At 41.1% G+C, this 27,749-nt stretch overlaps 1 protein-coding gene across 1 annotated transcript; it reads right to left on the reverse strand.

The window, feature by feature from the left end:
* Nucleotides 1-540: 540 nt before the first annotated feature.
* On the reverse strand, nt 541-27,597 carry tecpr1b (tectonin beta-propeller repeat containing 1b). Its single transcript, XM_013135811.3, has 25 exons — nt 27,473-27,597; nt 26,601-26,833; nt 25,473-25,658; nt 25,264-25,386; nt 23,421-23,543; nt 20,934-21,108; nt 20,676-20,779; nt 20,093-20,194; nt 17,208-17,335; nt 15,849-16,360; nt 15,634-15,740; nt 15,314-15,469; nt 14,944-15,096; nt 14,554-14,711; nt 12,998-13,134; nt 7,467-7,560; nt 7,141-7,237; nt 6,832-6,911; nt 5,087-5,143; nt 4,818-4,992; nt 4,399-4,534; nt 4,183-4,275; nt 3,988-4,094; nt 3,769-3,894; nt 541-1,967 (listed from the first exon to the last, which is right to left on the reverse strand). Exons 1-25 carry the CDS (start codon nt 27,579-27,581, stop codon nt 1,812-1,814), a joined length of 3,627 nt encoding a protein of 1,208 aa, XP_012991265.2. The 5' UTR covers nt 27,582-27,597; the 3' UTR covers nt 541-1,811.
* Between the last annotated feature and the right edge of the window lie 152 nt (nt 27,598-27,749).

A 27,749-nucleotide genomic window follows, 5' to 3' on the forward strand; every position in this document is an offset into this window, starting at 1 on the left:
TACTGTAAGTTGGACAGTTAACGTGAGGTAATAAAGGGATACATTCCGACTTACATGTACACCTTTCACACTTACAGCCTGGCAGGACCCCCAGAATGGAAGTTTTGTACCACTGTTCAGCACTATTAGCTGATGTGGAAATTGAGCCACTACACTTTACTTTCTGTATCTACAGACTAACAGCCTGGTTATAGCCGTCCTGTGTAACATGGGTGATGGGGCATTCTCATATGCCACTTCCTGCCCACGAACATAGTCCACAAAATTGAATTGTCAAGGACTCCACTTCAATTTCCCCCCAAAAAACATACATATTCTTATCTTATTTCTTGAGAAACTGCTTGAATTGCTGTTGCGGTAATTGTTTTGAGCATTAACCTAAATCAATAGTGTTTAATTTATTCCTAGAAATTTACAGAAATATTTCACACCTGTACAATTGTTACATTTCATGTTAGTGCTGTGAAATTCTACAATAAAATCCAAGCAATAGAACAAATGGATACTCAACACCTGTGCAAAGAATAATTAAACACAAAGAGCTGTTTTGGAATTTATTTCACAGTTCCCTGTCCTTGTAGGAGGACATCAGTTACATTCAAACCCCCTCACAGCTTCAGCTGTCAAGGCTATAGCCAAACTGAGACAGGAAATAAAACAGCAGTGCCCAAACATCATACTGCTCTGGAATGTTGAAGGTAAGCTTTGCTTGAACTAACATCTCAAATGCTTCCTGTCAAAATAAGGTTACGTCAATCTCCAAGACATTGACCTTGCTTTTAAAAGTGCGGGACAATTTAAGCACAGTGATGTTTTTTCAATGCCAGCCTTACTATCTGCATGGGATGTTTAAATAACAAACACTGAAAAGAAATACACCAGGAAATATTAACTTACGGGCCAGGAGATATGACATGACCTGGAAAGACTGGTCCTATTCAAAACACATTCATTAGATATTATTAACAATACTGTACATAAATCAAAAGGATTCTATTCATACTGAAGTCAGGTTTATCTTATTCACCCAGGATGGTTTTTACCATCTATAAAAATAAACTTAGTCATGGAAGCCCACAGCTACTGGTCTGAAGAAAAAAGCCACATCAACCAGGGTATGTAGGCCAAAACATAAACAAACCAAGATGATTAAACATCCAAAAAACAACTCCAACACATATATAATATTAAGGATTCAATCTGTATTGTGAAATCTAAAGGTCATTTTAAATTGCGACAATATACAGAATGCAGCGTTTACTGTGTATGCTATCAAAATTACACTGCAATATGGACTGAATTGAGCCCTAGATGGTGACGAAAAATACTGACATATAAGACTGCTCAAGTAATGTCGACAAACTAAAATCATACAAAGCAAACCATACCGTGCAGTCGAGGGAAGTGGACAAAGCCATCAATGTGTTGATTGATAAGTGGCCATAGTTGGTACAGAACCCTGGTATTAGACACAGGCATGCTGAGTTCAGGGTCCATTTCTTTGCCAATCTTTGCTCCTTAGGTTTTCACAGACCTAATTAGACTTATTGAAAACTGATGGAAGTTCCAATACGTCTACTGACTTCTAGTCCTTTCAGGTCTTGGCAAAGGTGGCCAACTCAAATACAAAAATTCTCCAGCTCAGCACCAACAAACAAACAAAATTAACTAAATCGTGGTGACAAACTTTGGTTTAATCTCCTTATTTGTGCCGGGTTGGAACAACATAGTGCAACCCGGCTTGGAAATGTAATCACACACAGGCAGGGCTGTGGAGCGAGATCTAGGGAGGTTAGGGAGAAGGTGGGGCCTTACAGACCCACAGCGTTTCCATTCTCCTGCGAGGAGGGTTGCCTGGCAGGGAGTGGGCTACCGAGGGTGGTGCCAGAAAGTGCCGGGGCAGCAGGATGGGCAACACGGAGAGCCTCTGTGGCGTTTCCTCTCACACTGATATGCTCCCATCCTCCCTTAAAGACAGAGGTCTTCACGTTAACGTCATCAGCATCTCCTGCATTACATACCATCATCTCATTTCATTACACAGTTCACATCTGCATAACAGCTGATACATGGCTGTGCTCCAAACAGGAAGTAGACAGACCTTAACCACCCCGTACAAGTGTACTTAAACTTAAACTTATTCAAGAAATAACCAGAGGCCACCATTGTGAATATTTTGGAAGCTGTGCCAAAAACAACCAACCTACTACAAAGCAATTGATGTACATAGCAGGCACTTGTCATGTAAACATAGCTGGCTGGCTAGCTAGATTTATAGTTTGGTCATATATTTCAATACATTGTTTGATTCCAAAACTTCATGTAGATAGCTACGTTTTACAGGTTTTACCATAAGTATAACTTCACAAGGTTTCCTAGTCACTTTGAGCATTGTATTTCCATTTGCCACTAAGAAATGTAATAATCTATACCAATTATTTTGGTGGTGTTGTAGTTTTCATATGCTGAAAACCATTTCACTTGCTCCTACTTACCTTGCTGAAATGATCCAGCCATACATACCTACACGTAACCTACGATCGCAAGATGTAGGCCTTTAATTGTACCTAGAATTTCTAAACAAACAGCTGGTGGCAGGGCTTTTTCTCATAGAGCTCCACTACTGTGGAATGATCTGCCAATTAAGGTTAGAAATGCAATCTCAGTGCAAACTTTCAAGCGTCTACTAAAAACACATCTCTACAGCACGGTTTATAATTAGGTGTAGCCTGGCCCAGGGGCGTGAAGGTGACCAGTAAGCTTAATATTGTCCACCCTTGCTGTCTTGCCAGGTGGGCTCTCGTCGCCGCTGGGATGCCCTCCCTCCAATGCCTTTCGGGGGTAGAGTCACTGGCTTGTTGTTGTCTCTCTGTTGCGCACTTTTGCAATCGGGCTGTACGCTGCTGGCAATACTCTGCCCTCTTTCAGGGGGATTGCGGTTGGTGGGTGTCCCTTTGGTTGATGCCTGGCAATGTGGGTGGATTGATTTCCTGCCTGTTGGGCCCTGTCCGGGGCCTCCCCCGGGTAGGGCCACAGTGTCACTGGACCCCCCGTCTCAGTTCCAAAGTGTTACGCTGCTATATTATGGTGCTGGGGGATATGAGGAATGCCCTTTCTAACTTTTCTCAGTCTCCTCCAGTTTTAAATTTTAGGAGGAGATGAGGTCCTGGTCCACACCTGCGGAGTACCTGGTTTGGGGGGCCCGTTGCTGTCCCTGTCCTTGTCCACCTAGTCATACTTTTGACCTAGTCTAGAATCAAATAGACTCTGGATTTAGCCCAGAGAAATGTATTTATTATTCTAATTGGACTCTTAATATCTCACCCGGCACAGACAGAAGAGGACTGGTCACCCCTCTGAGCCTGGGTCCTCTCTAGGTTTCTTCCTAAAATTCGGCCTTCTTAGGGAGTTTTTCCTAGCCACTGAAATCCAACACTACTGTTGTTTGCTCCTTGGGGTTTAAGGCCGGGTGTCTCTGTAAAGCACTTTGTGACAACTGCTGTTGTAAAAAGGGCTATATAAATAAATTTGATTTGATTGATTGAAAACGACAGTCTTATTGATAAAATGTGGCAGTTCTCGGCCACAGAATTGGGCTGAGGGTAACATCTATTCAAATGGACAGACAATGCCAGTCCCAATTTAAAGCATATTCCCTTCATAGCAATTCATTTTGTAAATAGTAAATTAAATATAGAATTTGGTTCCATCTGGGACATGTGAAATGTCTTTCAAATGAACAACAACACAGAGTTGTTAATGACTAACCCCAATGCCGTAGTCCCAGGACTGGCCTTTGGGCTGCATAGGTCCTACTCCCAGCCTGTGGCAGATAGCTCCAGGGACGGATAGCTCCATAGGGCATCCTGGTACCTTGTCTGCTATTACCCACACCTGGACAAAGCAAAACCAAATTCCCTTGGTAGAAAATAAGTCAGTCCAACATGTTATTTGTGAAATCTTCTATTATTTTAGCTCTATACCGACCTGGTCAAGAGGTCCTACAGAGACTTTGGTCACATTGTTGGATATTAGCTCCCAGGCGGAGCCCTGGGGGTAGCTGGGAGTCAGGCCCTGTCTGTACCACAGGTTACCTTCACAACAGGGAAGAACAGTCATCGGGATTATGTTTGCATGAGTTGGAAAACATTGACCTTTTTGTCCATATCTGTGGGTACTCACTGTTTTCATCCACAGCATAGACCGAGGTTCTTCCCACAGACAGCTGTCGGAGGCTCTGTCTGGGTGGAGAAGGTATGTGGTACCAGCATTCTCCTGCAGGATGACAACAGGTCACACAAACAGAGAAGAGCATCAGGTTCAGCTGGAAAATGGCAAATGCAGAAATTGAGTTTGATAGTGTTAATGTTTATGTCCTGTTCATGGTTTGGGTCTCACCTGCAGGGTTGCTGGCGGACACTGAGCCCCTGTAGAACACAGCCCCGTCCCAGGCAATGGCCCACACCTGGTGGCCTCCCCCAATGGAGATGGATTTGAAGGGCTGGTCAGTACCCACATGAAGCCACGAGGACCCCTGGGGTGGTATGTTCAGAGACAATCATGGACAATCAACAGGAAAAATTTGATGATTCACTTAATCACAACAAAACATACAAAAAGTCAGAATGTGTTTTTTTTGTCATATGTCCTGGACTCAATGTGGTCAGTGGGACTTGGTCCACTCTAAATTGTGAACGGTAGGTTGAGGTTTGGTCAAAATGTATTGTACACACTATCAGCATCCCCTTGTTCATAATCTGTGACCTAAGTGTCTTTGATTTAAGTCTCAGGTTGTATGGTGTTGGGATGTTCCTCACTGCAGGGTTTTCGGGAGTAACACCGAGGCGACACAGGACATCCCCCTTGTCACTCAGGGCCCAGACTGGGACCTGCTCCATATTGCTCTGAGCAAGGCATGGCAACACTGTGATATCACTCAGGGTGATGGGCCGGACTTCCTGCCACGGGGCCGTCAGGGCGATTTTACACTTCCTGTGCAGAAAGGAAAAATATGCCCAGTGAGCTACTAAAGATGTTACTGTCTGTTTTTTTGTGTTTGTGTGTAAGAAATGGAGGGAGATCTTACCTGACCCAGCGCCTACGTCTCACAAAGTCCTTCAGGCTCTTGTTACCACGAAACATCCTACAATGATAGCAGCATGACAAAATCCTTCACAACAACACATCCTGGGAAGACTATATTTTCCAAACAGTGTACTCAGAAAAGCCTGCATGAAATAAACAACAGGTAAGTTATTATACAAAAACTGCCTTATTAGATTAGAATATATTGCTCAGAGAAACTTTTAGTGTTTCCATTGTCAGAATTAGGTGTCAAAATGATAAGCACTCCTATGCTTTCTCATGAAATAAAACATAATATCACCATTCTACATTTTACTAAGTTGCCTCAGTCTTAAGGAACTGTATTGTGGCTTTTCATGTCTTCCCATTTTACTAAGGCTTGTAAAATCCATTTGTCATCTATCATTGTGGTAAAAGGCAAACAAACTCACAAATGAAGAGAAAGAATAGTTGTTGACCTTCTTAAATTAGGCAATGGGTACCATTTTTTTTTGGGAATAATTAATTAATAATTAAAGTTAAGAATTGAAACAGCCATAAACCTGGATAGAGAAAGCGAGTGTATTTGATTACTAACCTCACAAACACAGAGTGTTGTACAAATGGTACAGTAGCCCATTCATAGACTCTATCTGGATAAACTTCATAACATTATTATAACAATTTTGTTTTACTAATCAAGAAGGAATCAACAAGCTACATAACTTGACGCAATATATCTACAAGCATACTTCCTACCAGTCCTACCTATCACATTCAGTGTGCCAAATCAAAGTACCACTGGCATCTTCTAAATTACGGCAGATACAGTGAAACATGGGCTTAAACTTGAACTTACAAACTAATTCAGTATCTAAACACATTTAAACAAGACAATATCACTGTGACAATGTGAGGAAAAAAAGGATTGTAACCTGGTGCTACGTTCAGATTGAACCAAAGTAGTTGTTTGGCCACGCACACTAGTGGGGTTTGGCATTGAAACAATGATATGCATACAGAAGATAACGTCATACCTATTCTAAATAGGGAAATTGATTTTTGATGTCACAGGGCTTTTTTTGCTTCTGGTCCTGGGGACCTTGTTAAACTCAAAGGCATTATAAACTCTACATTTTAGCCAAAGACTTGGTTGCCTCTACCAGGACTTGTATCTACCAGCCCTGACACAAGGCACACATCCATACATAAATGTTAGCTCAACATTTTGCAGTGGCCAAATCGGTGGCCTTAACTGAAAAGAAATCCAGGAAAAGCCTCAGTGCCATCATAGGGTTGCAATTGCTTTAAAACTTTGGGGAAATACAGCTCCAGAAAGAAATAAGAGACCACTGCACCTTTTTCTGTCCTTTCCAAAACAGTCGAAAAGAAAGGTTTTGAGTGAGGAACAGAAGCATTCAATTTGCAGTGCTCTCTTAATTTAAGCCTTCTGTTCCTCATTCAAAACCTTCCTTTTCGACTTTTTTGGAAAGGAAAGAAAAAGGTGCAGTGGTCTCTTCATTTTTTCCGGAGCTGTATATTTCTGATTTGAGAAATACGTAACTTTGGTTGATTCCCTTGAGTCATTAAGGAAGTACAATATATTCCATAATAACAAATTCCAGTGTGACAATATCCAACATTCCCAAAAAATATCAATCCCCCAAAATCTATCCCCCCAAAAATATTCAATACCAAATATAAGAGTTGGTGTTATGCTTTTGACTCCATTAAACATGGATGACACCTACTCCTTTAAACACTTACACAGGGAAGTCTGCAGCATACTGCCATCCCTCTTTGTCTGTACCTCCTGGTAAACCGAAGTCGACGGCCCACTCTGTCACCTGGTATAAAAGAGGCAGTTTGAGTGAAGGACAATAATAATCAACCCCGCATGATGTGTTTCTGGATGATGGAGTTTTATACGACTACCACTGTGGATCACAGTGAATACCGTTATCTTGAATATGTGTGTGTGATTAGTGTGCATTTTTGCATTGAGATGGCAGAAGCCACTTTGTGTACTTTTGTAGTGTCAAATAAATGTGTCAATTCGGCAGTTAATTCACCCACCCAGAACCACAGTGGTGACGGTGGGTGTGTGTTGGACTTGGTGCACTCTGTAAAGCCAATGTCATCACTCCACGGAAACCGGTCTGTGGGGAGAAGCCTGTGTGGGGTGGGACAGTGGCTATTACACACCGACCCATACAGCAGGGGATCCCAGGGCCCCCCTTTTCAAATTATTAATGAGCATATAGTGTATAGAAATAGAATATATATTAAAAAATATTGAGATATTAAAATAATTACAACACACATGCACAGACGCACGCACACACGCATGCACACACACACACACACACACACACACACACACACACACACAGATGAAGTACTTGTCTGTGTATCCAGTCATGGGGTTCCACCGCTGGTTCTCATAGATGTAGACGGCTCTTACATCAGTCTGTGTATGTACACTACCCATGTCTCCTGTAAACAGAGAAAAGGCATAAATCCTCAATAATAATTTTAATAGGTAGTCGGGGGTGAGGGGGCTGTGAGTGGGTGGGGTGGCAAGAGCCCTTTGTTTTTAAGAAGCCATTTGCAAAATGCATGTACAATGTACTTAGTAAAATGTGTAAGTAAGCAACTACAATATGAGGTCATACACCGAACATTACCTGCATCTTTGTTGCTATGTGGGCTAATGTAGTGAAATTTGACTTACGGTAACGTGGTTATCAAAACTTTAGATTCTGACAAAAGAAATCATTCATGAACATTAACATAATTATAAAAAAATACTGTATACCCTTTTTTTTTGTGCATATTAATATATAGTTAAAGGCAGAGGAAATGCATATGAGGTCAACTGTAGAAATAAACGACAGGCCCTTAAATGCTCCCACAGTGGTTTGTTTGTATTTATATTCCATTTTTTTAACAAAAAACTTAAAAAAGTTAAATCACCAGGAATTAACCTTTCAATGAGTTTACTACCGGAATTCTGAAAGAGACATTATGTTATGTATGAACGTAATTAAGATATTAAATTAACTGTTCTTTTCAAATACAATCTCTTTTTATTGTGGCCAATTTTCAGGGCACAATCAGAACTTTGTAATCCAGAACAGCCAGGAGGCTTTCCACATAAAGGATATCATGAAACAGAATCGAAGTATCGCAGAACGGTACCGTGCTTTACTCAATGTGTTAATGAGAATTATTCGTATAGGCCGGAGCCAACTCAACAGGACAAACTGATACCCAATCAATTCACCCTCCAGTCATAACCAACTGGACATTATCAACTGGCTTTCCAAACCCATTGGCACCTTTCCTTGCAGACACTGCAACTGCTAAGACTAACATTTTATGACACACACCAGAAAATAACTAAATTCTATCTTTTGCTAATCGCAATACTGTTTGTATGTGCATGCGATTGAAATATCATGAATATGCCATCAAAACAGTAAATGAGAACTCTCTTATCGCATTGCACTACCAAAAAAGCAGTCATGGCACTTTGGACCCTCAAAGTACTACCAATGTACTGCTACTATACTTCCACATTAAGAGACCACTGCAAAATTATCAGTTTCTCTGGTTTTACTATACATAGGTATGTGTTTGAGTAAAATTAACAGTTTTGTTTCATTCTATAAACTACTGACAACATTACTCCCAAATTCCAAATCAAAATATGGTCATTTAGAGTATTTATTTGTAGAAAATAACATCTTGTCAAAATAACCAACAATAGATACATTGTTTTCAGACCTCAAATAATACAAAGAAAACAAATCCATATTTATTTTTCAACAACAAAATAGTAATGTTTTAACATAAGAAGAATTTTGAGATCAATAGTTGATGGAATAACCCTGATTTTTAATCACAGCTTTCATGTGTCTTGGCATGCTCTCCACCAGTCTGTCACATTGCTCTTGAGTGACTTTATACCACTCCTGGAACAGAAATTCAAGTAGCTCGTCTTTGTTTGATGGCTTATGACCATCCATCTTCCTCTTGATCAAATTCCAGAGGTTTTCAATGGGGTTCAGGTCTGGAGATTGGGCTGGCCATGACAGGGTCTTGATCTGGTGGTCCTCAATCAACACATTGATTGACCGGGCTGTGTGGCATGGAGTATTGTCCTGCTGGAAAAAAATATTTTCAGATATTTTTTTCCAGCATTTCCAACATTGCAGAAGGAAGAAGATGACCTTACTCCATTCCTCTATGGTCCAATCCTTATGGTCTATTGCAAACTTCAGCCTGACTCTTCTTTGCTTCTCATTGATGAAGGTTTTTTTTATAGCTTTGCACAACTTCAGCCCTGCCCCTAGAAGCCTGTTTCTAACCATCTTCGCCGTGCACTTCACCCCAGCTGCTGTTTGCCATTCTTTTTGTAGGTCACTTGATGTCATCCTGCGGTTGTTGAGTGACATTCAAATGAGTTGACGTCATCTCGGTCACTGGACAATCATTTCCGCCCTCTTCAGTCTGTAGCTTTGTTGTCCCCAATGTCTGTTGCTTGACTTTGTTCTAATGAAATTTTCAGGATGAAAGCAATTTTGCCAGTAAAGCCAGAATTGAACCCTTCTTTTCCTCACTCAATGCTTTTCTTTTCAACTCTTTTGTCATGCTGAATAGTTCTTCTTTTATTCAAATTAACTTTGAGGTACTTGCACTGTTTTTGCCATCCAGCTAGTCCTATTGCAAGAAGATAAGTTTCCTCATTAAATTAGATCTGGTTCAGGTAATCACCTAATCAGTACCCCATTAAGTAAAATGAGGTGTGCCTGTGTTGAAATTTCACAGAAACTGGAATGGAATGGCTGCCATACATGTAGAGATGCTGATTTAACAAAAATTAGGAGTAGTCTCTTAATTTTTTCCAGAGCTATATTTATTTTATATATATATATATATATATATATATATATATATATATATATATATATATATATATATATATATATATATATATATATATATATATATATATATATATATATATATATATATATATATATATATATATATATATATATATATATATATATTATATATATACACACACACACACACACACAAAAACACACAATATCTCACAAAAGTGAGTACACCCCTCACATTTTTGTAAAGTTTTATCATATCTGTTCATGTGACAACACTGAAGAAATGACACTTGATACAATGTAAAGTAGTGAGTGTACAGCTTGTATAACAGTGTAAACTGCCATTAATGCCTAAAGCGCTGGCAACAAAAGTGAGTACAACCCTAAGTGAAAATGTCCAAATTGGGTCCAAAGTGTCCATATTTTGTGTGGCCACCATTATTTTCAAGCACTGCCTTAACCCTCTTGGGCATGGAGTTCACCAGAGCTTCACAGGTTGCCACTGGAGTCCTCTTCCACTCCTCCTTGACGACATCACGGAGCTGGTGGATGTTAGAGACCTTGCGCTCCTCCACCTTCCATTTGAGGATGCCCCACAGATGCTCAATAGGGTTTAGGTCTGGAGACATGCTTGGCCAGTCCATCACCTTTACCCTCAGCTTCTTTAGCAAGGCAGTGGTCATCTTGGAGGTGTGTTCGGGGTCGTTATCATGTTGTAATACTGCCCTGTGGCCCAGTCTCTGAAGGGAGGGGATCATGCTCTGCTTCAGTATTTCACAGTACATGTGGCTCCCCAGTGCTGGCAGCACTCATGCAGTCCCAAACCATGACACTCCCACCACCATGCTTGACTTGAGGCAAGACACACTTGTCTTTGTACACCTCACCTGGTTGCCGCCACACATGCTTGACACCATCTGAACCAAATACGTTTATCTTGGTCTCATCAGACTACAGGACATGGTTGCAGTAATTCATGTCCTTAGTCTGCTTGTCTTCAGCAAACTGTTTGCAGGCTTTCTTGTGCATCACCTTTAGAAAAAGCAATGTTGGCAGCACTCATATGTATATTTCCCAAAAACAACCTCTGGATATGATGCTGAGCACATGCACTCAACTTCTTTGGTCGACCTTGGTGAGGCCTGTTCTGAGTGGAACCTGTCCTGTTAAACCGCTGGTTTTGGTCACCCTGCTACAGTTCAGTTTCAGGGTCTTGGCAATCTTCTTATAACCTAGGTCATCTTTATGTAGAGCAACAATACTTTTTTTCAGATCCTCAGAGAGTTCTTTGTCATGAGGTGCCATGTTGAACTTCCAATGACCAGTATGAGGGAGTGTGAGAGCGATGACACAAAATTTAACACACCAGCTCCCCATTCACACCTGAGACCTTGTAATACTAACTAGTCACATGACACCAGGGAGGGAAAATGGCTAATTGGGCCCAATTCGGACATTTTCACTAAGGGGTGTACTCACTTTAATTGCCAGCGCTTCAGACATTAATGACTGTGCTTTGAGTTATTTTGAGGGGACAACAAATTTACACTATTATACAAGCTGTACACTCACTACTTTACATTGTAGCAAAGTGTTGTCACATGAAAAGATATAATCAAATATTTATAAAACTGTGAGGGGTGTATGCACTTTTGTGAGATACTGTGTGTGTATATGAAATAGCATAGGGAACATTTATATTGAAAATAAATATAGGGAATATACAGTATGTATGGGAACATAATGACATGATGCTTCTGAATCAGTGAAGGAGAACGATGACTTAAAATCTTTGCATAGTCACCTGAGTATGCAGCTCAATAAACTAATTAGGCATTTTGTTATATATCCCTTCTCATTTATGTGTATATGACTACTATTATATTCATAAGTGAGGTGCATACATTTGCTTCAAATTAGATTTGTGTGTTTCGTTCTGTGTTTTGCCATGGCAGTAAATGGTTAAATATGCTTGGGTTAGCAAAGGTAAGGATGAGACAAGGCACAGTCAATGACAAGGGCAAACAACTGGAGTCAACAAGAGTCGCAGTTACAGTACAGGGTATGTTTACATGCACGGAATAAAATGTTTATTGTGAATAATCAGATAAATATAAGTCCTGGGTTAAAACCTTCACATGCTTCATAAGACAAAAAAAGTCCCTAATAATCCTGCCAACATGGCCACCAGACTCGGCTTCACTAATCACTAATCCTGCCAACATGGCCATCTGACTGGACTTCACTAATCCTGCCAACATGGCCACCTGACTTGACTTCACTAAACCTGCCAACATGGCCACCTGACTGGAGTTCAGTAATCATTAATCCTGCCAACATGGCCACCTGACAGGACTTCACTAAACCTGCCAACATGGCCACCAGACTCGGCTTCAGTAATCACTAATCCTGCCAACATGGCCACCTGACTGGACTTCACTAATTACTAATCCTGCGAACAAATGCCACCTGACTGGACTTCACTAATCCTGCCGACATGGCCACCTGACTGGACTTCACTAATCCTGCCGACAACCCATTTGATTCTATACCAGCACATGCCAAGATCAGGTACACTGCTGGCACTTTACATAAAGTGTTTGTCTTTATTATTTAAACTTTTAATCACTGTAAGCATGCTTTGATTTTGATCTCAAGCGAATTACCATAAGCAGAGTAAGGTGTGTACATGACTACTGCCATGCCCAGCCTACAGCCATAATCAGTTGAATATTTAATTATTAGTGTGCATGTTAACATACCCATCACTTTCTGTTTCTTTACTTATATACGGTCAATCCATGACATTCATTAAGTAGAAAAGATTTAAAAAAAACATTGTGTGTTGGTTTATTAGGGCACCGAACTTATAACGTTGTAGAACATTCTACAATGGAAAATTAACGTTTCTTACTATGTCCAGATGGTTCACTGCATTTTCAATCTATCCTTTGTCCGTTTAGGCCTAATGAACACAACACAGGACTGTGACAGCCCAGAAGACTGAGTTATTTTATTACCCTGAGGGAGCACTTCCCCAGCAGTGTGGCCCGAGCCAGAGTAGACCCAGGCAGTGCCGTCACACCCGATCCCCCACACCACACCTAGACTGTTAGATTCTACACAGCGTAGGTGGCCAGGGACCTGCAACCAAAACCTGCACCAGAACCAGACAGTACAGCTAGCAGTTAGTGGATCTAGCAGTTAGCGCACACACAACGTTAGCATTCAGCAGCAGAGACTGAGAGAAGCACTTACACACGTTAGTAAGCAGTAAGAAATTAATTTCTGAGCACCATGCTTAAGGTAAGCAAAGATAATTGGAGAATAGCATTGGCAGGTTAAAATGTATAGATTAATTCAGCTGTGTTAGGCAAAAAACACACAAGTGTAAGCCTGTCAGCTCTACTGCATCTAAGCTAGAAGAAAGTATGTTTCGTAGATAAAAAGAGAGCAACCAAAAAGCTAACAAAACTAAGCAGCATGATTGATGGAGAATTGGAGTGCGTTTCAGTGAGTATGGGAGAAGGTGGGGGATGAGCCAGAGAGAGCTAGAAGAAAACGGAGTAAGGATGACACACAGAAACAGAATTACTGTATGGTACGTGGGTAAAAGTAAAGCTTGATGTGTGATTCTACAATATGTTGGTAAATCCCACTGTATTCCTATTTGAATGTCATCACCAAGCAACAAATGCTGGATGATGTATGTTCATGCCCCGTTAGAGATATTGTACCAGTTCTGAGTAAACAAAGTATAGCTGCAATGAAAATAAACACTACTAACTTGACAAATGACAAAACATGGTCTGAATTGTTGAATTTACCGCTCCTGTTAAAATGCGGCTAGAACAATAGAGGTTGCATGGCTTCAATGTTACTTAAGAAAACTTTGTCTGTGGCAGAACGAAACAATGGCCATGGGCCTTCATACTCAACCCAAAGTACCAGAAAAGTATCACCTAAAAAAGCTCAATGTGTACTACTACAGTCTGCTGGTAAAGATCAATGTGTACTACTACAGTCTGCTGGTAAAGATCAATGTGTACTACTACAGTCTGCTGGTAAAGATCAATGTGTACTACTACAGTCTGCTGGTAAAGATCAATGTGTACTACTACAGTCTACTGGTAAAGATCAATGTGTACTACTACAGTCTGCTGGTAAAGATCAATGTGTACTACTACAGTCTACTGGTAAAGATCATTGTGTACTACTAGAGTCTGCTGGTAAAGATCAATGTGTACTACTACAGTCTGCTGGTAAAGATCAATGTGTCCTACTACAGTCTGCTGGTAAAGATCAATGTGTACTACTACAGTCTGCTGGTAAAGATCAATGTGTCCTACTACAGTCTGCTGGTAAAGATCAATGTGTACTACTAGAGTCTGCTGGTAAAGATCAATGTGTACTACTAGAGTCTGCTGGTAAAGATCAATGTGTCCTACTACAGTCTGCTGGTAAAGATCAATGTGTCCTACTACAGTCTGCTGGTAAAGATCATTGTGTACTACTAGAGTCTGCTGGTAAAGATCAATGTGTGGTACCATAGTAGGTGATTTAAGACAAAGCTCACATCATGTCACAGGGCAGGGTCTGTGTCAGGGACTCCAGGCAAGGCGAGGGCTCGTGGACCATCACATCCCCCTTGGTGGTGACTGACCACAGAGCCTGTCTGGAGATGCGTCCCCTGATTCCTCTGGCCTCACAGCAGCACCCAGTCAACAGAGATAACTGCACAGAGTAAAAAAAAAATCTATTTCAGATATGCAGCCGATAGTACAGTCTGGATGGACGGTAGCACTGGACGACATGTACGCAGTCGGTTTCATGTTAAGTATGATGATTTGCTGTGTATTTACCCGACGTGACACCACACTAACAACGTGGTGGCCGTCTTTTTGGAATTTCTAGATTCTTTATTAGAAGTTTTAGAAGTATGGTTTCATGTAGATTAAGGTCCTACCCAGTCAGTCATGTCCTTATCAGTCTGTGCTGCCAGGACCAGCGGCCACCGTTTTTTTGTCCTCTCTCCTGTGTACACTGCAAAGGCATGGTGGGTGTTCTCCCGAACCACAGGAACTAGTGCCGTCACCTCACTCATAAACACTTGGAGGTACTGAGAGAGAGAGAGACAGAAAGAAATAGGAGAGAGAGACAGAAAGAAACAGAGAGAGAGAGAGAGAAATTATTAAACGGTGCATGACTACCATCCAGTAGTTAAGTTTCATGACATCTGGAATCAGGAGAGAATAAAGGACTACTCAAACAGTGATCACAGTAAATCCCTCGAAATTCGAGAAAGTTGTCGTAATATTGCAACCCAAGTCTCCAACCTTCTTCTCATCGTACTGGGTGTAGTAGATGAAGAAGATGGCATCCCTACTGCTGTTGAAGTTGGTGGATTGCTCCAGGGCAACGCCCACATCCACCCAGCGGTATGGCTTCCAGTCCCTCCACCAGCGCATGCTGCCTTTACGCACCCAAACAGACTGAGGGAGTCAAAATATCAGTTCAATTGAGCCCACAACGCAACCAAATGAGGAGAAAGGGAAGGGGTCTTAGTGCTTTCTCAAGCCACTGTACGTACATGTGAGATAAATGGCTTACAAAGACAGATTGAAGTACACGCAGAGAAAAACAGTTAATGTCTTACTGCACTCCTCTCTACTGGCTCCTTGCTGGCAGTGGTGGTCTTTGCCTTCCTCTCCTGCAAGGCTTTTAATTCCACAGGTGCAATGGAAAGGGCAGTGGAGCATGGGTCTGGAGCCCAGAGGCCGGAAAAAGATAGCAAATAGAAAGTTACATACTAAAAGAATAACAAAAAAAACAGTTTCTCAGACTGACGCCTTGATTGTAAGTGTGTCATACCTGAGGGGCTAAGCCAGCTGATCTGGTCTATATGATCCACATCACAGCCTCCACCAGAGATCCAGGCCCATACTGGCCCCTCCTCTTCCACCACACCCATAGAGGACTCCAGGCCCAGGGGGTATGTGGCGACTGAAGACGGGGTTCCCATTCCCCCTGCTTTGCCCATAGAAGCACACTCTCCCTGGGGACTTTGGGCTGCCTCTAGGTCTACAATGCACATTGGGGCTGGGCTAGCCTCGCTGTCCTCCCCCTGGGATAGCCCTGGGGCGGTGAAGGGCCGGTGGGTGGGTGTGAGCGGCTTCAGGGGCTCCCGGTCAGCCACCAGACTGGAGATGAAGCTGTCACTGGTTGGGATGGATGATTTGAGGGTGTGGGTAGAATCTGGCCCTGGGGTGGCGGTGAGGAATGGCTCCTCTCCTCTGGAGAGTTTCTCTGTTTCCCCGGAGTCTTCGCAGGTCAGGACAGAGCCCTGGGAAGGCTCAGTCAGTCCTTTGAACTCACAGCCAGCACTGGAGAACAAACAGAATTGTGAAGAGAATTAATTAAAAAAATGTAATTCAAAATAATTAAGTCAAATCTGAGGAAGGTGTGGTATTATCTTAATCCTCTTAGGGCAATTCGGTATTTTCTGCCTTTTATTCCAACCTCTTTAGTTCAGATGTACAATATGACAGAAAACTGTTTCTCAGCAAATGCTCAGGTAGAACAGGCTTCTAAAAGTTAGAAGATTGCTCCACATTATAAATAAATACCATTAACATCAAAACTCCTAGCGTACAATGTTCTTGAGACTATGGACTTTGGTGTTTGTAGTAAGAAGTGTCTGGCTTAGGCTAGACTGGGTGTAATCCAAAGTGTTAGTTTATAGGATGAAACCAGAGATGATGATCCATTTAATGACACATGTAAAATATATTAGATATATATATATATATATATATATATATATTACACTCCCATTGAATGATACAGCTTCTCCCTAAAGGCAGATTTTGAATAACAGGTGTTCCAGCTCATTTGTGCACAACAGCCAGGGGACAAGGTAACTAACTTACTAAAATGTCAAATACAATGATTAAGTTTATCCATGAGCACATATACATACTGAATGCAGGTTGGATAAGAGTTTGACAGCTTACTACAGTACATGCCAAATGGAAAACGAATGGACACAAATAGTTGTCAAACTATTTATTCCTACAGAACTGCTGTTATACGATAGTGAAATGTATTTACAACGCAATACCTCCATTGTCCATTTACATGGATATGAATACACTATAAAACAAACTCAATTCATGCACACTGAAAAGTAGGCGCACCCATTCTGTGTGTGTAAATCTGCATGTAACTAACCTGGGTTGGGCTATCTGTGTGCTGTGACCCCATTGGGCAGAGACAGGTACCCAACCCCTTCCACTGGGCTCTGATGGGGTGACATTCTTCCTGAAGTACAGCCCCCGGTCCTCTCCAACTCCCCACACCTTTAATATATAAAGCATTTATTAACATTGAAGAATTTATAATGGCCTTGTCAGAAACCATATGCCAGGCTACAAGACATTATAGCTCATGCTTGGTAATAATAAGAAAATTATTTCCTATACATTGCAAAAAAATTCTATGTATTTGCAACCCTGTTTACATAAAAGTTGTGACGCTGCATAAAATGTTTATAAAAACAGAATACAATGATGGGCAAATCATTTAAACACTATATTCAATAGACAATAGCACAAAGACAACATATCAAATGTTGAAATGGAGACATGTTATTGTTTCCTGAAAAATAGATGCCCACTTTGAATTTGACCCTCAGGCAGCACTGCATTAAAAATTTACACGGTTCTGTAGTGGACATCACTGCATGGGCTCAGGAACACGCCTGAGAACCATTGTCTGTGAACACAATAAGTTGCTCATTTAAGATGGACTGAGGTGAAGTGGGAAACTTTCCTGTGGTCTCAGATTCAAAATGTGAAAATATTATTGTGAATCATGGAAACCGCGTTCTCTGGACTAAAGAGGAGAGGGACCATCCGGCTTGTTATCAATGCACAGTGCAATGGCATTGCATTAGTGCTCATGGCATGGGTGACTTGCACATCTGTGAAGGTGCCTTTAATTCTGAACAATATATATAAGTTTCATAGAAACATATGCTGCCATCCAGTCTTTTTCAGGGAAGACCTTGCTTATTTCAGCAAGACAATGCCAAACCACATTCTGCACGTATTACCACAGCATGGCTGTTAAGGATTCTGGGCACTGTTCAGCTGGTTGAATGGAAGAATGATGTGATAGTGTTCTCTTGTTACGCTTGCAGGTACACTGTATGTGCGTTTGTGTTTTTCCCCTCCTGCCATTTCCCTAGGTGGCCTTTATGTTCCTGATTGTGGACATTGGTGTTTCACACCTGGCAGTCATGAGTGCATCGCTTGACTGCTGAGGTGGACCAATCAGTAGACACCCCTCCTAATTGCACCACCTGTTCCTTTTTCCATTATCCAATTACATCACATCCCCTGGTTTAAAAACCCAGTCAGTTGGTTCTCCCAGAGAGACTCTTTTGCTTTACCTCACACGGACATAGACACTCTTGAGATACATACCCCGTGTGTTTATAATAAACGTTTTATGTTTGACGGTAGCTTTGGTTGTCCGTGTCTCACTGCTCTCACTGTTCATTTACACAACACTATTTTGCATGGGTTTTATGTTACAGGTCTGAGTACCATCCATCCTAGACTGCTAGAGCCACAGGGTTCATAACGCTCTCCTGAAGAAAATAAGTACATTAAAGTAAGCCATCTTGGCTGAAGGTCATATAGGAAATACAGCCTTACACAGCTACTCTCAATTATCCCCATTTCAAGGTGGTCTGGTTTGATTTGTTCTGGTTGTCTCTAGTTAGCAGCTGTCTAAAATAAAGCGCATGGGGGAAGAACATGAGACAGTTTTACATTACATGGTGGTATAAAGTCATAAAGAAAATAATAATAACCTTATGTATATCTGACTTACCAACTAAATGGGTATATTGGTCAGAATGTCTTGTACTTAATACACTTCTCCAGCCTCACTCCATCTCTCCTGCCGGTTTCCTCTTTATTAATCTTCCTGGTCTTTCTCTGTTCTGTCTACCTCTCGGACTCATCGTCATCTCTATCATTCAGGTCCCTCTCCTATTCTCCCGACTCCCCTCGTCTCCTTACTCCTTCTGTCCTATTGTGCCTAACGTTTTGTAGACTTACTCTTCTTTTCTTTTCTTTCTGGCCTCTCCTTGTTTCATTATTATAATTACATAAAACAGAAAAGAAAGACATGGTTTGAAATATAAAAACAATTAATAAAAAGCAACATCAGCCCGTTTTGAAAGGTTTACTGTTTACCTTTTGGATTGGGTGTGAAATGAAAAAAAGTGTTAAAATATAATGTTTCACCAGTAAATGTATGTTTGATTCTATTCAAAACAATACACCATAGGCTCACTCACACACACTTAACTAACTTGACTAATTATATACAGTACACTATTTATTACCAACATACAAGCCACTACTAACACATTTAAAATATAAATTATCTCAAAACAATGTTTCAATGTCTCCCCCATCACTGTCTGTGTGACCGAAACTAACTCCAGCTAAATTAGCCAACTTAGCGTGTTTTTTATTCACTCATCCAATGACAAAGAAAAGTTAAACATTTCCACCATTAATTGGTTGCCTATTCCCAATCTTCCACTGACGGCTGCATGGCTCTCTCGACCCTCACCCAACTAACTAGACACAGACGAAAGAGGAATAAAGTCCCAATATATGTTCCAGATAGACTCCTACGCATACTGTAGCTCCTATCAAACTGGTGTCTACTGAGAGACATCCACTACGCAAAAGTGAATGCTCTTTTTGCCACATTAGACAGGTGTGCTGTAGAGCCAAAGTGCGAAAGAAAAAAAAAACCCACTAAAGCAAGTAAAACAAGGAAAAGTGAAAACGATTAATTCAACACTCATTTTAGACGTTCTGGGAGTTAAACCAGGGTCATTTCCAGGGTAAGCTCTAGAGCAGGGTACAGGCCACCAAAACTGGGGACTGTCCCCAGAAAACGGGGATGTATGATGACCTTAGCATCATTTTTTGCACTTACGTTTGGTAATTCCCATCCAATTTAGCTTCACAAAACCGTTATTAATTAATTAAAGTGTGCTTTTAATATAATGATGTTTGTTGCCACACCTGGTCATTTAGTCCAACATCCACCATCATCATCTCCCCTCCGATGCTGATCCATCCGGAGCCACATGGGTTATGGGAGTTCACACCCCGCCGGAACCACACCTGGGACAGAAACACACACAGCCGGCAGAGCATTAGATCAACACTTCAACCACATCATTATTACTGTTCTACACAATACAATTGATTGAATTCCATGAGACTGAATAAAAATAAAAAAAAACTTGACATATCTTGGCATCATTCCCATATAGCGGCATTGCTCAAGTAAACAAGGCTTTTTATTTGACAACATGACACTGAATGCAGTAAATGGAGTGAAAAAAGAGGGAAACCTCAACTAACCTCAACTAAAACCTCAACTTTATTGTTATCACTCATATCCAGAATTTTATTGACTATGTTTCTGGGATTGGACTAACCCTTTAAACACATCAGCTTCAAAATAAATGATATCAAACGCCCATCCCAAGCCATTGTGACCCATCAGGTTTGGACTTAAATGAAGAACGTTAACCACAAATTGGGCGGTAAGCTATTTTTGTAAGAAGAATTGGTCACGAAGGGGTGGATGTTCTCTTACTTTGTAGTCCTTTGTGACCACCCACACCACGCTGACCCCCACAGCAACATGGATGGCTCCGCCCCCCTTCACCGGGGGAGGATCCACCAGTACCCAGGAGGAACCTGAGAGGATAGCAGAGACAGTGTGTACTATTCATGTTCTGTACCAACTTATGTTGTTCCAACTTATCTGAAGATATTATCTAAGTCTGGTACAACAGTTGTGCTCTACATGATCCTTTAGACACAACATGTAGACCTCATATCCCCCCCATACCTGTGGGGCTGTCCAGGCAGATGCCTTTGCGGACGAGTAGCTGTCCGTCCCAGAGTATAGCCCAGAGAAGGTCCCCTGGTCCAGCAGAGATTTGGGCCACCTCCTTTGGGGCCTCGACCTGCTCCCAGCACTGTCCCTCTGGGACCTCCGGCAAGATGCCACTCCTGAACCAGACCTGAAGAGAGGTGGCAACCATAGAGAGGCTAATACCAATGGAGTCAAAACCCCTAGTAGTTACTCTATGGCTCAAATGCTAAATTAAAGGCCATGTTTCACATTAGCAAACTTAAAATAATTATAAGTAGTACATTTACATATCAATCTCTGATCAAAGCCAACATTGTAATTCAGAGATAATATTGATAATATGCACCACAAAAGCATACTAGTGGAGGGGTTAACTGAAGAAAAGGCAGTTTACAAATTATTAGATTTGGCGAAACAGATAACACAGTCACAAAAAACAAGTTATTAAAGATAGGGAGTGTTACCTTTTGCAAAAAATTTATTGAAACACATAGGGAGTGCTTTCTTCAGCTGGACCAGCAATTACAGTTTAACACCTGTTTTTTACCACCATATCAAAGCAGCCACTTGACCTAGGATATATCTGATGTATATTGATAGAAGCTAAAGACATTGTCTCTCTGTCGATGCACTGCTAACAGCAATCCACATTTACCCACCAAGCAAATACTTTTCTCTACAGCATTATCACCAGGGGTCTTGTTCGCTGCCTTTAATCTGCTGCCTCCAGTGTACACATTCTGTTGTAGTATGGGTGATTTTCTGGCCTACTCCTGTTTCAGAACAATCTATTCTAGTCTAGCCGGTATAATCTATACTAGTCCTGGAATAAAATAATCTCAATGGAGCTTGATTTCTCACACAGAACAATTACAAAATTGCCCAAAACGTGTTTAATAGTCTGATAACAGGGTTGACAGAAGAGTAGGAGAGTTAACATTAAACTATGTTTAGTGTAGAGTATCCACATTAATGCATGTGCATGTAAGAAACTGCACATCCTTAGCATCACAAAGGTGGAATTTACCAGAGGACTGCCATTCAAAAAACGCTTGAATATAAGGCCAACACACAAAGACACAGGAGCACAAAACCTGGTCCCCTGAGCAATGGGAAAAAGTAATACGGTCTGATGAGTCATATTTCACCCTATTTCCTATGTGGAATCTGAGCATTAACAGTTACAATGTGAATGTACGTTTCATTGTAGGTGAATGTGCCTAGATAATGAGAACAACAGAAACATCTCTGTTTAGATTATCTCTCTGTAGGTTGCGCTCTACTAACCCCAGGAATGTTTACATTAACCATTTGGCATGGGGCTTACTGTCTTGGAAACCTGGTCTTTGCTAGGTAGACACACCCTTCAATGTATATATCAGCTTGTAACCAACATTACAGTGAGAAGAGATTGAGTGAGATGAGATTGAGGTTGTGTAAGGAAGACCAGGTCTGTAACATCATGAACAAGACTTTCTAAATAATATAATTTCTCTCTCCCTTGACAAACAGGTATGCGATAATTATTACAACCACTATACGAAATGGCCGATTTCTAACACCTACATCCAGAGGGAGGGGGAAAGCCAAAGGATGCCCACAGCCTACAATGTCTGCTGCTAATTGTAAAACATTGAGGAGGATCCTTAATGTTAATAGTATGAGCAGCCATATTGTGGGAATTAATGGGTTCGATGATTCCTCTGTGTGTTTGTCTAACAAAGGAAGAATATGAGACCATTTTACAGGAGCAGGTGCACCTTATTATGTTTCCTAATGATCTTCTAATATTCCAGGATGATAATGCCCCCATACACACTGCTAAACTAATCTAATAGTGATTTCATGAACACCGGGATGATGTAAAAACGCCTTCCACAGCCTTCCCCACCACCAAATCTGAACATCACTGAACCTTTATGGAAGGTTTTGGAGATATCCAGAGAAACAAGTAGGAACTGGCTGCAGGACAAGCCTGGGAGACCAAAACCAGAAAGAAGGCACTAAACGTCTTTTAATGTCTATGGGTTCCAGACTTCAAGAAATCATTAAAATCCTAAGGATACGCAACCAAGTACTAAACTTGACTACTTTATTTTACATAATGGTAATCTGTGCAATTACTTTGGGTAATTTAAAATGTAGGGGATTAAATACAAAATGTGATAATGTGTAAACTGTTCACCTGGAGTGGATGAAAAAAATCCTTGAATTTAATCTGACAGTCTGAACATTAACTTAAAACTGCTGCCATATTGAGCCAAAGCAAAAAAAAACTATTTGACATTGTCCAAATGCTTTTTGGAGTATAAATAACCATTTATTCCATTGTGTAGGTAAGCAATTTCTATTAGAATATGAACAAATCAGATGTTACATGAGTGATGTAGAAATGTAGATGAGCCATACTTTCTTAAGCATTTGGATGTGAAGGCTAAACTTTAATGAAGTTGTACTGACCTGTCCTTGTTGAGACACCCCCCAAAGGAAGTGATATTGCCCAGGTTGTTCGCTCATCTCCCAGCCACCACAACTGATGTCACAGAGGGGAATAGGGGGCCGCTTGGGGTGGTCAAGGGGGATCTGAGGGGGTAGAGATTTGAGGTGTTGTATGTAGCACCTGGATCTCTTTGACAGGTCCCAGATCTGTCTATGCTGTACTGACAAATCCTATGGTAATTTTAACTAGACATCACATCAGAACGAGCGGGTTGGACAGCCATTGTAGAATATCTTCTTCACCTTTCCTGACATTATTAAGATGAAATAAATACAAATTAAGAGCCGGTTGCCACAGTTTATATCTTTGTTTGACATATTGATTGGTTTCACACAATAGTGCTCAACACATGACTTCCAAAACTGGTTTCATATAAAACTGTGAATATGACTGGTTTAATATAATGTATGTTTATCAGGACGTGTCTTCAGAATTCATAACACCGATTTATTAAGGAATCATGAATTGTCTCTGCAATTTCTGTAATATCTGAAATGACTGGATGGGCTTTGCAGTGATCACTCAAACGTCTACTACAAGAGCATGCTTCAACTGTCAATGCACACTATGCGCATTGGTGTGCTTCTAGATCAGCCTGTGAATCAAAGGCCGTGATTACACTTTATTTGCTTGTATGGTACATTAATATATATTCTTATGCATTATGGCCTTTGGTCAAAACGGCTCTTGCGTGCTGCATAAAACTGAGGAAGGGTTTTACTGGGAAGCTTTAAAGGCCCATCTATATCAGAGCAGACTGCAATACAATCCAAGTACACACATCTGACATGTCAGCCAAACATCATGGAGAGAGAGTTGGCCAGAGCCTCCAAGTTCGGGTTTCCCGTGCCAGTGCATCTTCATCCCAAGCATCTCAATATCAATGGCTTTAGAGGTTTTGGGTTGAAAGTAGAGAACCAGTAAGCTCAGACTAGAAAGCTCCCACTTAGCTCTAACTTCTTTTTAGCATTAAAAACGGCACTCTAATAGGTTCTGCCTATGCCAGATAGTCCTAATCAGCACATTATTATTATAACAAATAGAAGATCATCACTTCAACAAAGGTGCTCATTATGTCGACTAAAGATAGATCAGTGTTACTGTTCTGCAGAATCACCTACAGATTTCAATTATTAATAGTATTTCACATAACTAGAACCATGGCCGTCACCTTTTCCACATGAAAAGAGCGGTAGAGGTTATTCAACTCTTGTCAAAAGCAGTGTTGGGGAATGTTACTTCTAAGTTGTGTTTTAAGTTATGGCGCTACATGGATTAGAACTAGTTGGAACTAGGTACATTACCTATGCATTACTTAAAACAGAAAGCGCTTTGCAGATGAGCTTATAGTCTTATGCCATCATATTGTAGCCTAATCTATAACTCTATAGGATACAAACAGACATATTACTCAAGTAACCTAATAATAATGACAGATCAAACATCAAAGTCACAATACTTGAAAAAATGAATGGTCAAATTATTTACATATAAATAGATACATATAGTGTATATAAAAGCAACTGGGACAGTAAAAGGAGATTTTAATACACAAACACTAACTAGGCAACATCTGTCCTGTTCTTTTACCAATTCAATGTAATCCAATTTCTTCAACAACAAAGAATACTGTATCGTCTCTGCCATCTCCCCAGCTATTGAGCTACCATGCCATCTACCCGCCACATAGTCAGTGCAGACACAAACTGAGAGAAAGTGAGGCACTTTTTTGTTAGCTACAACTATAGCACAGCATTTGAAATAAGGGAAAGACAGTTAAATTTCTGTTCTAGGTCTATATACCTTAGTCCATGAGCCTCTGGCTTTGTATCTCCTGTCACGAATCCATCGCCTGCGACGAACACACGAGTTCCACTTCTTCTCTCTTGAGAAGTTTGCAGGGAAGTCCACAGCGTATTCCCAGCCCTGGAGTCACACAGACACACACACACACAGGTGTTTAGTGCTGAACTTCAGCATGTGACTTGTAGGTGCTACCCTCGGTCTCTCACCCCGGTCTCAGTGGGGTCTCCTCCAGCACAGCCCTGGTCCACGTACCAGTCCCCCTCCCACTCCCAGCTGTCTGATGGCAGTAGGAAGCTGTGAAGCGGCTGAGGGGTCATCCCTGTGAGATCACTCCATGCCCAGCGGTCAGTGGGCAGCAGTACATCAGTGAAGCCGTCCACAGGATTCCACCTCTAACCCACACACACACACACACACACACACACAAGAAAGGAAGGAAGGAAAATGTAATCCTGGAAAATGTTTGCTAAAAGCTAAACTTCAATTAGTTATAATCAACATGTACTTATTTGGCCATTCTAACATTTCTGAATGTACAACCATATGCACGTAAAACATCACAGCAACAACTTCCGTGTGCAGTGGCTATTTCTTTCCAAACTCTTTTACATATTTCAATCAGATTTTGCTATTATTAGCCAGATTGACAACTGTTTTTAAACTGTAGCTCTCTGCATCTAACAACAGCAACAGGTTCATCAGCATAGCCTGACTGTACATGTGTGTTTGAACGTATGTGTGTGTGTGTGTGTGTGTGTGTGTGTGTGTGTGTGTGTGTGTGTGTATGTATGTATGTATGTATGTTAACACGCTTGTCACTGATGCTGGAACTCACTAAACTTTAATAGGCTATTTAACGCGCTGTGGTACTTGTGATTTGGCCCAAACTTTATCCACAGGTATGTTACCCACTACATGATAGTGACATGAGGGGATAAAAATAATGCACATGGCTCTTGTTTGGGCCCAAAGGTTTGGCAACTCAGCTTTGGCCCAATTTAATCCATGATCACCATCTTCAACCTGACACTGATATTTTAGCAGACACTTGGATAGTTGAAGGTTACAAAGGTTAGTTCAAGAATCCCTGTGATATTCTGGACCAGTAATTGCTAAATATTGTAGTTATATTAAACCCGTACTCCAAATTATTTTGTTACAGAATCACATATCAGAAGACCAATCCTAAGCACATTTGACTGACATATCCTTTTAAATAACAAGTAAATGTTGACATTTGGCATTTAGGTAATCTAGCTACCTGACTGTCTTATTTAGAGCGATTCACAGTAGAGTGCAAACACACTATAAGACAGGTTAAATGTTTCCAATACCTGGTTCTCATAGGTTTCCTCCCGATAGCGAATGGGCACCTCTGCATGGTCGATATTAAGGTAAATGTGGTGGTCGCAGCCAATACCCCAACTGCGCTTCTGTCCTGCGGTAACGCGCTTTAGCTCCAGGAGCGTGTCCGTGTCGCGCTCCCAGCGCCCTCTGGCGGTCGATAGGCTGTACACCTTCCCGTACACGTCCACTGCCCATAGAAGCGAGCTGGACATGATCCGGCCTAATGATTGGAGGAAAACACGGATGGTTATAATCCTGCCACCACACCTGTCCCGCCATTACCGTAACGTTGTAACATTGTGTGTTGTCTTCTAGACTATATTATACTTTGTACATACAAGCTAGCTTTGTGTTAAGTACTGTCTTCTACACACATGACAGAATTTCCGCTTGACTTATTGGAAAGGGGGAAATTGGATGTACTCGGTCCCATGAGATCCCTGCGAAATGCCGATAGGCTGCTTAAACATATTTGGTAGTAGTTGACTAATGCATTTAAGTGAAACCTTGATTCTCGGCACATTTCGGTACATAATGGAGCTTGCACATGTGAATAGCGGTAACCGATAAGAGGTTGCCAAGGGACAATAAACAGACGCTGTACAACATATCAGACACCAGTGGTTGCAACAGGACACCTATGCGTATTTATGCGCCCTAGCAGGAAATTACTTAATTATCAAAAGAACAATTTTATATAGGATTATTTAGTCGTACTGGTTGTGATTTGAGCTGATGACAAACATCAAAACACGACCAAACGTTGAAGGCATCTTCTGCAGTGCAGCTCCTGCACAGAATAAATTACGAAAGATTGTGTTACAACAACGACATAGATATGTTAAAATACCACACTTACGCTGTATCTCCGTTATTGTAGGTTTAGGTGCATTTAGTGGAACAAATAATGCATCCGATAATTTTATTCTATTTCTTTTTAATCCCCATTCTGCAAGATAACGTCCCATTCAAAATCCACAACAGGAAATGGAGTACCTGTCACTTGGATTGGCTGACATGCTGCGGTGTATCTAGTGCCGACCTCTGATTGGACAAACTTTGTGGGTTCGTATATTTTTCCGATGGGTGCAGCTGTTTAACGCACACACGTGGGCCTACTATTTCAATTGTTAATT

Source organism: Esox lucius, chromosome 11 (assembly GCF_011004845.1).
Source record: "Esox lucius isolate fEsoLuc1 chromosome 11, fEsoLuc1.pri, whole genome shotgun sequence".
Lineage (NCBI taxonomy): Eukaryota > Metazoa > Chordata > Actinopteri > Esociformes > Esocidae > Esox > Esox lucius.